Raw genomic sequence first — 12,406 nt, 5'->3', positions numbered from 1 at the left:
ATATCTTTTTAAGCTACATAAAAATACTTCTAAAATTGTTCTAGCTAACGAGTCCAATTCTCATGTTCTTGGATCTAGCACCGTTATCCTACATCATCTATTTCTCTCAGTTATGCGTTAAACATACTCGATTTTTCTTCCAACTTATTGATTGCTAGTAAGCTTACTTGTGCCCTTAATAGTTGTCTTATTCTTTCCAAATCATTGTCTCTTTCAGGATCTTACGAAAAATAGATTAGTAGAGGTCATGAGTTTAGAGGTCTTTTATCTTCTTGATACATAAATGTTAAGAGCTATTGCTTGCTCTAGTATGCAATGTCCCTTTGAGGTCATTACTGGTTAGGTCTTCCCTCTATTTCTAGAGTCAATAAAAGAGTTGAGTTTCTTTTGAGTTAGTCCATTATAATGTTTGGTATAATAATAAATTTAGCCTTCGATGTCTACATATTGTCATTTTGGTCTTAATTCTACAAAATTTAATAAATTCAACATTAACATTTACACTTTTATACAAATGTTGCAGGATAAATTTGTTAAATTAAGACTAAATTGACAGAATGTGAACTTTGATGGCTAAATATATTATTATACTAATCAAAATCATGTACAATTGATGAAAAACATTAATGTCATGTTAATTATCCTTAGTTGTTCACTTTCGAAATTGAAAATGATTAAATTGTTTTTGATTTTTTTGAGAGGGACTATAGAGGTCTTTTTACCCTTTACTTTGTATCTTTTGTGCCTCTTGTACTAAAATTAAAACTCAATTTAATGTTTTTTTTCTTATTCTGTGAAGTGATAATATAAAATACATTTTATGCTATGCTTTCAATGTTTATGACTTAAAATGGTATTGTTCATCAACCCTTTCTGTTGATACTCTTTTCTAGAATAGAGTAGCTAAAAGAAAAAAAATAGAAATTTTCTTGAATTGGCCAAAGCTCTCCTTTTTTAGGTAAGTGTTTCTTAGATTATTATCTAAGTCACAATATTTCTTATAGTGATAATTATATATATAATCCTTAGATTTGAGATCATCATAGTCCAACATTGTTTTTGGATTATTATGTACTATAAAAATGATGTTGATTATGCCACACTTTGTATAGTAAGATTTGAGTGATTAAGATAGGATTTGTCTCTCTTGCATAATAGAAATAATATCTCATATAACATCTTGAAAACCCCATGGTCATAATGGAATAATTTTGAAAAATTATGAGTCAAATTTGTATGAATAAATAAAATGTTAATTATAAGCGTTAGTGGAAAAGATAATATGATACGGGAGAAAATTTAAAAGAATGATTTATTAAAAATATTAATTTGAGATATAAATTAAATTGTAAGGTTTTACAAAATGTTAGGGTCAAAGTGAGAAATTTATAGTAAAAATGATTAAAGTGAATTAGTAGTAAGATGTGTGAGGACATAAACAATTTTACCAAGAGTTAGTAGACAATGATGATGGAAAGATTTTTCTTAATGGATAAGTAATAAAAATCTTATTATTTTATTTTGTTTTTATTATTATATTGGTGATATTTTAAAAGAAAGATGGAGAAGGTTCATCATCTTTCTCCATCTCTTTCACATCACCATAGAGAAAAAGAAAAAACTTTTCATTCATTTAAAAATTGATCTTCTATCTCCATTAAAGACCCTTCTAAGCTTAAAACCATCAACTTTCTTTAAAAAAACTATAACTTAAAAAGCTTAGATTTTTTAATAGAAGGAAAGTGTTCGTATTTGAAGAGAGAAAATCTAGATAATGTGAAGAACTAAAATTTTAAGGTAAGATCTTCATGATTTAATGATAGTTTTATGTCTACTTTGATTATTTGAACATGAAAATGTGGTGGATAAAGAATATAAATTTTTCATATTTTATGATATTGATGTGAAATGAAGAGAATGAGAAGGAAAAAGATAAGAGTGTAGACAAGGGGAAACAAGTAGACAAAACTTGAAGGAAGTCTAATTTAGCTAAATTTGTAAGTACTCTAGAATTCTTTCTTACATAATTAGATTTTATTAAAATGATAAATTAAGGAGCATGCTAATGTTATGAGTTAAGTACTTGTAACTTAATAAATGTGTGAATGATTCAAGAAAATAGGAAATGGTTGCGATTATTGTTGATATGATTAAATGTGTAGAAAAAAGAACTAAATTGTAAAATGTTAAAAAGTTATGTGGCTGTGAAAATATGAAACTTGATTGTACTTGTGATGAATATTGATTTTATAATAATGTTAAAGCTATTGTAGACAAGTTTTGAACTTGTACAATATAGATGGCATGTCATTAGAAATATCATAGCACACTTATGAATTTAGTACTATGGTGCTCCTGAAACTAGCACTTTGGTGCTCCTAAATTTAGCACTTACGTGCTCTTGTATTTGTGATTTCATTTTGTTTATCCTTTTTGCTCACTCGAGTCTACAATGGGCGAAATTGAGTGATACATGAACAATGCATGAATGATTAAAGTATGCTAAGTGAAAAAGAATGTAGACTAATCTTGTTGCTATTGTGTACTTTATCTACAACTAATTAGCATGATCATGTTAAAATAGTTAATTAAACTTAGTGGTAAGGTTTGACTTCTCTAGTACTTATCAAGCTTTTACAAGCTTAATGTGTTCTTTTCAATGTGTAGGTAAAGCTTGTTTTGAAGGCAAATTTTGAAGTGACTCTCGCCATCTTTATCTCATCATCAAGCAAGGAGCGAAGAGTACGAAACTTAAATATCGGTAATAAGGTGGCATGTAAATAGGATTAGAACCATATGAATTTTTGTTGTAACTAAGTGGTTCAATAACTATGTAACGCATGCTTAATGTCATTTTGGTACCTTGGCATAATTTTCTTTGAACAGATATACTCATGTTTCTTATGACCATTTATCACTTATGAATAGCTCTTTTATTACATTTTCGGACTTTATTTCAATTCCTAAAACTTTTAGGGAAGCTTTGTCCCATCCTGGCTGGCGGGATGCAATGATATAAGAGATGACTGCTTTAGATGGTAATAGTACTTGAGAATTGGTGGATTTTTTGCTGGAAAAAAGGCTATTGGATGTAAATAGGTTTTTGAAGTTAAAGTTAATCCTGATGCAGTTTGGGCAAGATCAGAGATAGATGTCAACTACAGATTATTGTGTTTTTGTTGGAGGGAATCTAATTTCTTGGAAAAATAAGAAGCAAAGTGTAGTATCACAGTCAAGTGCAGAATCTGAATACAAAACTACGACACAATATACATGTGAGGTTATGTGGTTACAACAGTTCTTGAATGAACTTGGCTCCCATATGTCGTTACCAGCAAAACTATAGTGTGACAATCTGTTATGCGTCTTGGCGTAGGATCTAGTCACAGGTCTAGACGAGAAAAAATTCTTGCTTCGACCTATGGTTACTCAAAAGGCAGATTCGTCCTTGACTGAACCCTCTCTCAAAATAACGTTTCTTTTGATAGAATAATTGCTTACCTCTTTATTTCATATTGGCAGCGTTTTAGAGACTATTAATGACAAAGGAAAGAGTCCTAATTGACATAATATAGAATTCCTAACTTAGAGTTTATGAAGGAAATAAAAACCTAATATAATAGATAAAATAAGTAAAACTAAAACTCTTAGTAAAACCTGATATAATAAATAAATAAAACTAAAAACTCCCATTGCAATTAAAGCGTCCATATATCATTACTCCCCTTCTCGAAATTGAGCTTGTCCTCAAGCTCAAATTTAGAATAAACTTCAGAACTTATCCAAAATTATCTATCTCATTATCATTTTACTTGCCTTCAACATCTGGTACTTCTATCCAAAATAACCTTTTACATTTGTGTCCCATGGAATAAGACTCGTCACAATTATAACACAGCCTTTTAGCCCTTCTTTCCGCCATTTCTATCCGTGTCAATCTTTTAATAAATGGTGCAGAAGAACCTATTTTGTCGTTGTTCCTTGTTGGTTCTATTGTTTGTCCCCCTCCCTTTGCAATGTTCTTAGTTGTTGGAATGATTGAATTGCTGTCAGTGTTTTGGGAAGTTAGCCAATTCAGGATGGCTCGAGATGACAGTTTGGAAGAGACATTTTGTTTACGTTCCAATGTTTGAGCCATATTCATTGCAACTCTAAGGTTTTCTGGTTGTTGCATCTCAATATCAATTCTAAGTTTCTCTATCAACCCGGCAGTAAAGAGGTTTACTTCTTGTTGAGGTTTAAGATCAGTAGTCCTAGCCAATAGTGATTGAAATTAACGTTGATATTCCTCTACAGTCCCAGTTTGTTTCAAGCTGGCAATTTCTCCCAAGGGGTTATTACTCATAGGTGGCCCAAACCTTACATGACAACACTCTTTGAAGCGCCCCCAATCAAGATTTGCCTACTCTTCTTCCATTTGATCAAACCACAATTGTGCCTCTCTTAAAAGATGGAATAATGCTAAGCTTACTTTGTTTTCTTCGTTGGTTCGTTGATTGCCAAAAATAATTTCGCATCTTTTCAACCACCCTAAAGGATCTCCAACACCATCATAAGTGGGAAATTCCATCTTAGAGCATCGTGGCACCATGCACCCACCGTGTTGCAAGTCTAAATTCTTTTTCCTGCCTCCGCTACTGCCCTGTTCTTCATTATTCTTCTCTAAATCTCCTTTCGTTATCTTTTGGAGCGAAAGAGATAATATCGCCATCTGCTCCTCTAATGTTTGTTACCTAGTAGCCATTTGTTCTATGAAAGCCTCCAGCTTGGTTATCAAAGTCTTTTCGTCACCCATGACAGTTGGCTCGGATACCAAGTTGTTATGCGCCTTGATGTAGGATCTAGTCACAGGTCTAGACGAGAAAGAATTCTTGCTTCGACCTATGGTTACTCAAAAGGCAGATTCATCCTTGACTGAACCTCCTCTTTATTTCATATTGGCAGCCTTTTACAGACTGTTAATGACAAAGGAAAGAGTCCTAATTGACATAAAATAAAATTCCTAACTTAGAGTTTATGAAGGAAATAAAAACCTAATATAATAGATAAAATAAGTAAAACTAAAACTCTTAGTAAGACCTAATATAATAAATAAATAAAACTAAAAACTCCTATTACAATTAAAGCGTCTATATCACAATCAAGTTGCTCTTCATATATTTTCCAATCCAGCCTTTCATGAACAAACCAAGCATATTAAAATCAACTATCATTTTATTCATGAGAAGACTCAACAAAAACTCATATCAACAGGCTATGTCAAAAACAAGAGATCAATTAAGAGATCTTTACAAAATCTCTAAGTGGATCTCGAATTGATTATATTTGTAGCAATCTGGGAATGATTAATATCTATGCTCCAACTCGAGAGGGAGTGTTAAGGAATGTGTAGATATGTGAATCATAAGAAGATTAGATAGTTGATTATTAGGGATTAGATTTTGTTCACTTTTATTTTTCTTTCCTTATAGAGTAGGCTCTAAACCTGTATATCTATTGTATTGTTTGATGGAGTGTAGAAGATAGAAAATTCATTCTCTCATTCTCCTCATGTTCGATTATTTCGTTTCAGTATTTTATTTTAATATATATGGAAAAGTTATAAACTCATCTACTTCTAGTAAAGTAATCAAGAAAAGACCTACCCTCAATTTTTTCTCCAACTGCAAGCTGCTTGTAAGTTCTTTAACTTGCTTTTCCAGCTTATCCTTGGCGTCTTGGAGTGCACCAGTTTCCTTGGCAGCCTGCAGACAGACAAGGTGTAATCAATTTACATAATCCTGCCTGTACTATCACGTTAGAGATGAGACTAACAAAAGATCACATCAAACAAATGAATTGTTTTCCTTTGGCTGGAATGGAAGAAAACTAGGATTACAAGAGATGACATTATATTATAATACCAACTAATGCAAGCAACATAAGCGTAGAAGATAGAATTAATATCCCATTTCTCAATAACTGCTGTTAGTAGGGGTTTGTTCTAGATATTCCTTCATTCTATAATTAATCAAAACGAGCAAAAAATACATTAATATTCACATAGCAATAGCATACTTTCGGGAATATCATCATCTATCAAGAAATTTTGTTGAAAACAAGATTAGATCAATAGCTTCAGAAAACTAAAGGAATAAAAGAAATAATAAAGAAATGACAAATTCACCATTCTTAGCTTCACTAATTCTCCAAATGCATTGCTTCCTCTCACGGCACATTGTATGATAAGTGCTGCTTCCTTTAACCGACGATAACGAAGGTTGGCCAACTTTCGTCGACAATGAGTCTGTAGTAGACAAGAACTCACATGGCTTCAGAACCCAAACAGAAATCATAACAAAAATTGCAGCTGGGAATTGCGATATAAAAAACATCAGCATGATTTCTTTTGTTAAATTAACCAACATCAATATTTAATGCAAGACAACTAAGATAACACAGAAAGGCTGTTTTTTTTATTTTATTGGAAATAGTTAAACCTAGAACCTCCTTTAGTGCAATCCTACTATTTACAACCTAGGGCACACCAGAGGTTGCTTTGGCTTTTTAGAACTAATAAGAGGGAATGTAGACTTTCTTTTCCCTTTTGATTTTACTTTTATAGGCAAAACCTAGGCCCTACATGAGAATGAACTTATTATAGTTTGATCTAGAATAAAGGAAATGCAGGATCTAAGTAATAAGTTCTATTCAACATACTCTCTTATTTCTGAATCCTGTTGACTGGAGATAATTAGGGGAAAATATAAGTTCAACGTGGTTGAATTCTTAGAAACATAGAGTAAAACGAGAAATAAAGAGGAAGGTAGTAGCTATTAATGTTTCCTTGTTTAAAAGAAATTTTTACTTTACCTGAATTACAGTTGCAGCTACAGTCCGCTTCCTGGACCGGAGCTCATTACGAGCACTAATGGCACGTAAACTTGCCTGAATGGAAATAGCTGAGAAACGCAAATTATTGTATGCTTTCCTTTTTAGAAACCTGCGTGCATATTTTTGAATTTTCAAACTAGCAGCTTCCCTTCTCATTCCCTCATGCAGATGGCGTGTCATTTGTCCTGCAAGAATGTTAGAGAAAACAAAAGGAAAGGTATATAAGACAATAGATATATTCATCAAACAAAAAATGACAATAGATATACATATAACAGCAGCAATTCCATCTTATGAAACAATCACGTCTGCACATATATGAAACTCTTGTTACCTCTACAAAAGGCTTGAATTTGTGTGGCAGATGATTTTAGCAAGACAAACTTTTTGCGACACATATATGTACAGGCTCTTCTCTGTATTTTTGTTGCTGACCTTCCCAAAATCTCACCTCGCAGACCATCCAGCTCTGCCATCTGACCAGCCCTAAGAAAAACTTTTGTTTTACCAATCTGCAACAGCAGAAAATCTGTAAGTACAGAATTAAGTGGTACAAGAGCCTAATGGAAGCAAAAAAAATAAAAAATACTAAATATCAAAACTGATGCAAGAAATGTGTAGTGTGGACATGCATGATATATAGGAACTTCTTAAGAAATAAATGGTTTGACAAAAGTTGTCCCAAAGTTTAACTTTTAGAAAATTTATAAATACATCATGTACCTGATAACCAGTGAGGTTACTCTTCTCCAGAATCTTTTTGCAAGCAGCTATATCATCTTTCTTGCCACTGAATAAGTAACTCGTGAATTCTAGTAGCATAATTCTAAAGAATAAAAGGTGCACCTAAACAGAAGTAATAATTTTGAACTGCAAGGGATAATCATGAAAAGCTACCTCTTATTTCGAACCTCTGGAGCCAATATGACAAACCGATCTATAAATTCATGGAACAGCTTTCGGGAGGGAAATCCGGCACAACTAATTCTAATTGCCTCCATCACTCCCTGGAATCAAACATGCATAAAAACTAATGGACTTACAGACAGGTTACTCAGGCATTGACCAAAACATAAAAACTTACCCCACATCGGAGTTGTTGTAGTACATTATTGTTTTCAAATATTGCTGGCTTAAGAGCATTATTTGGCTTTACACAACGAACGTAGTGTGGCTCAGTGGAACTCAAAGTCTCGAGCAAAGATTGGAGTTGTAGCTGTATAAAGGACATGGTATGCATGAGATGAAAGAAAATAGATGAAGAATATAATCTGCCTTTAACAGACACACCAAAGCTGAAACAGACCTTGAAGCCAGAACCTATAGAAGAAAACTTTGATGATTTGGAAGATTCCTCAGGTAAAGGAGGAAACAAGCTTGAAACAAAAGAGCACTTTGAAGCAGCCAGTAAGGCTTGATGCTCTGGAACAACATAATCTTTGTTCTTATCCAGGAAAAGCTCGGTTTGGTAAGTCACCTGTAGTAGAAATTCCATCAGCTCAATATTAAGAAGATTTCACAAAAGTAGATTAGAGAATCATAACTGATTATGGCTATTTCTAGCAAATGATGAGACCACATTGGATTTAATGTAACTGATTTAATTATTTATAGAACAAAAATATGATACCGGTTTCTGTTATCTAGATTCCACATATATGGATTCCTATGCATAGTTTGAGTAGAGTTAGCTAATTGGATTCTTCTTGTTTAATCATAACCAATTTAGACATGTGTTAGATGTCAAGTTTAACATCCCTTTTCAAAGTTGGAGTAAGGAGTCATAAGCAGCCAAATACCCTATATATAGTGGAGAATAACATAGATATTTCCATCAGCCTCATCTTTTATCTTGCTATTTAAGTGCCTCTGTAAGGATGTCCTGGCAGAAAGAGATACTTACATCGCCGGCATAATGATAAATGGTGAAGTCAGTGCGCGACAACTTAGGCTTACTGAAGCGTTTATGGTCTTTAAAAGTCTGATAAAGCTTTTGAGCAAATGTCTCATGTGTTGATCTGGGGAACATGCTATGGAAATAAAAGGAGTTATAGTTAGAACTTCACAAGGTTATTGAAGCAAAAGAAAATCAAACTAGCAACTCTAGGTAAAAAAAAAATACAATTTATTCTTAAAATAAGTTTATCGTTCATGCGTATTCTAATACCTACCAAGCCTCATCAAGAAGAGCTATGATGCCACCAGGTTTCTGTAAGCAGAAAAGTGAACATTAATAGATAAAAGTAATAATATACATTATGGAAAATTATTCTCCCTCCCTTGTTTCAAGAAGGTCCTCTGTAGCTTCATTTTCAATATATCCATAAATTATGAACATCAAAAAACATAAAATGCCAACATAATAATTTGTTTCCAGCGTCTGTAGGATATGATCACTTAGATTCTTTCAATGTTGACATTTCATTTTTAAGAAGTTCGGAAGGGCAGTGGCTAACATTTTAAAATGGATGGAGTATTTATTTCATACAACAATCAACATCAACAAACAAGTGAAGTCGGTTGTGAGTGCTATCGTTTTTGTCAAGATGAATTTAGGAGGATTTGATGCATAACACAGGAAAGAGAAATCGGTAGAAACTGTTATGATCGAACACTTGGGTTTTTGTTTCAGTAAAAAAATAGTTAACATGCGGTAACATATGATCAAGCATTTTAATCAGTCATCTGTTCTATCTTTGTTTGCTTACACTCGAGCTTCTTGTATATTTTTGCTCTCTAGTTTGCCAACCACGATTCTGCAATTGCCAATGATAATTAAATCTTGATATGGAATTGTTACAATTGTGTGTTTGGGATTGATAGTTCATCTCATCAAAAGGAGAACAAACTTTGGAACTCTTCAGAGAGAGACTCTCAGGGTTTTCAGAAATGTTGCTTAAGGTTTTATTATTCCATTTGTTCTTTAAACAAGGATTAATCTTTTTCATAAAAGAGGAAACCTATTACCAAAGGACAATAAATCAACTAAAATAAAAAGATAATCAAGAAACCTAAAGAAAGAAATAGAAGTGTTATCTAAGCCTTAATTAATGATTTTAGATTAACAATATTTCCTAACATAGATTTGGCCCATAACAACATCATAGGATGTGTTGAAAAAGATAACTCAATTAGATTGAATCATTCAAGAGAAGGCTTTAGTTGAAAAAAGAAAAACATCATAAGAAGTGTTGAAAATGATATTTCAATTTATTAGATTTAATCATTCTCGTTTTTATCTTGATTTTTCTTTGTACTTATAAAGTATTTATCTTGTTATCTTATGCCCCAAGCCTATCTAAAACAGTCATCTTAAATTATGTCCTACATTTAGTCTACCAGAAATTTCTACGTACGTATCACTTTGTACCTACATATAGCTTGGATTCAGTGTTCTTGATCTAAGAACATTTTTTCTACCAATTTTCTTAGATGTTATCAAAGTTAATATTTATTAGTATCATATTTTTACTTCGTTTTTTAACATAAAAAAAGAGTGCTACATACAAGCCTTTATTGCTATAATTTTTTTCTTAGACTTTTTGGTTTTACATATTCATTGTCAATCTTTGTTTACCTACAACTTAGTCCATAGTGTTAGAGAAAATTTTTATAGCTGATTTATATGGACCATATTAGGGATTTATTATTCTCTTTCCTTTCCTATTAAGCTATAATGCGTACAAATATGCATCTCAAGGTAGAAAACAAATAAACAATTTTCACCCAAATCGATTTCATTCTTCCTCCTTTACTAAATCTCATTTTTCTAGTATCAAAGTCACTTGGGTCAACTTTTTGAGTCCATGTTTTGCTGCTTTAAAACATGAAATGTTTTCATATCACTTTTAAAATGATCATTAATGTGCACCATCGACACAGGGAGGAACAAATGAGTCTCCTCAACTATTAGGGAATTTCCAACGACTAGAAGGCAAGCGCATGAAGCACATGCACCATTGAAATCTTTGCACACCAGTCACACGATGACGCATGAGGGCATGTAGGATGTTACCTACTCACCAGGCTTCGGCTCTAACGTCAATTCACGATTTTGACTCAAGCCCAATGGTTGGGTGTTCAATTGGAGGTGGCACTGATGGCATTTGGTGAGTTTTTGGGGTGTTGTTATTGTTCACTATAGTTCGTTATTATTCTAAAGGCTAGCTGTTCAATTTACTTGGCTTTTGTAGATCAATAAGTTTGTGCAATTTGTGTTTTTGAGGTTATTTGTTATTTCAGGGCTTTTGGAGTTAACTTGTAATTACCAAATTTACAAAGTATAGTGACTGATTTAAAAGTTATAATAAGCAAGATGATTCCGGTGATGTTTATGATTACATATCATAAATTGAATAGGTCCGACTATTTAGACTACAGCAAAACCGTAAAAATTTATTGAAAGAGTATCGATAAAGATGACCACTTGGTCAAGAATCCACCTATTGATGATGCTAAGTAGGCCCGGTTAAGAAATGATGCACAATTGTTCTTGTAGATCTATGATTCTATCAATAGTGAGGTAATCAATTTAACTAATAATTGTGCATTTGTTAAAGAACTAATGGACTATTTGAATTTTTTGTACTCTGAGAAAGGAAATATCTCACTGTTGTAAAAAATATGCCAAGCCTTCTACTAACTAGATAAGCGAGATAGGTCACAACATGTTTTTTCAATTTCAAGATAGCATACAAGGAGTTTAATGTTTTGCAACCATTTAGCCCAAACGTGAAAGTTAAATAGACTCATCAGGATCAACTGACTATAATGAGTTTTCTTTCTGGTCTTTTGTAAAAATTCGAGGTTGCTAAACCTTAAATCCTCTTTTGATTTAAGATCACATCTTTGCAAGATACCTTGACGGTGTATTGAAAGCTCTCATTTAGTTCAAACTAATAATAGTGCCCTTGTGGCTTGTTGTAATAAAACAAAAGGATCGAGTAGTCGTTACAAAGGAACTAGTAGTCATGATCAAGAAATAGGGTGAATCATGTTCTAATATTGTTATGAGCCAAGCCATACTAAAATTTTTTGTGTAAAGCTACAAAATAAGGTCCAAAGATCATAGTTATCAAATATTGAAACATCAATTAACAAGACCATCCTACAATCTAAAAAAGACACTTCTTCTATCACTGCTATTGCTGAGTCATGTGTTTCTAAAAAGTGTCTTCTTTCCTCAACTTCCAAATGGGTCATTGCTTCCAGTGATACAGATCATAGGATGAGTAATTCAACTATCTTTCACACCATCAATTCTCATACAAACATTACTAAAGTTGTCTTAGCTGATAGATCAACATTTATGTATTCTAGGATCCGGCACCATTAATCCAACACATCTATTTCCATAAATTTTTTTGTTAAAATTACTTGATCTTACTTTTAACCTAATATCTATCAGTAAGCTTACTTGTAACCTAAATTATTTGTTGTCATTTTTCCTTGATCATTTTCTCTTTTAGGATCTTAAGACAAAGCAAATTATTGGTAAAGGCCATGGGTCTGAAAGTCTTTACATTCTTATACA

At 32.6% G+C, this 12,406-nt stretch overlaps 1 protein-coding gene across 2 annotated transcripts in view; it reads right to left on the bottom strand.

Annotated features, from left to right (window-relative positions):
• Window positions 1-12,406, bottom strand: part of LOC108480260 (myosin-6-like) — a 57,512-nt gene that overhangs the window by 10,730 nt on the left and 34,376 nt on the right. For both annotated transcript variants that reach the window (XM_017783184.2, XM_053020009.1), the window contains exons 14-23: window positions 9,045-9,082; window positions 8,777-8,903; window positions 8,180-8,350; window positions 7,958-8,089; window positions 7,771-7,880; window positions 7,597-7,663; window positions 7,208-7,385; window positions 6,853-7,058; window positions 6,167-6,286; window positions 5,646-5,744 (exon numbers count right to left, since the gene is read on the bottom strand). In XM_017783184.2, the coding sequence (XP_017638673.2) occupies window positions 5,646-5,744; window positions 6,167-6,286; window positions 6,853-7,058; window positions 7,208-7,385; window positions 7,597-7,663; window positions 7,771-7,880; window positions 7,958-8,089; window positions 8,180-8,350; window positions 8,777-8,903; window positions 9,045-9,082 (1,248 nt within the window). The remainder of the gene's footprint in view (window positions 1-5,645; window positions 5,745-6,166; window positions 6,287-6,852; window positions 7,059-7,207; window positions 7,386-7,596; window positions 7,664-7,770; window positions 7,881-7,957; window positions 8,090-8,179; window positions 8,351-8,776; window positions 8,904-9,044; window positions 9,083-12,406) is intronic.

The sequence above is a fragment of the Gossypium arboreum genome, chromosome 10 (genome assembly GCF_025698485.1).
Source record: "Gossypium arboreum isolate Shixiya-1 chromosome 10, ASM2569848v2, whole genome shotgun sequence".
Taxonomy (NCBI): domain Eukaryota; kingdom Viridiplantae; phylum Streptophyta; class Magnoliopsida; order Malvales; family Malvaceae; genus Gossypium; species Gossypium arboreum.
The sequence above is the reverse complement of the archived record's forward strand: the minus strand, read 5'-3'. Positions and strand labels throughout refer to the sequence as shown.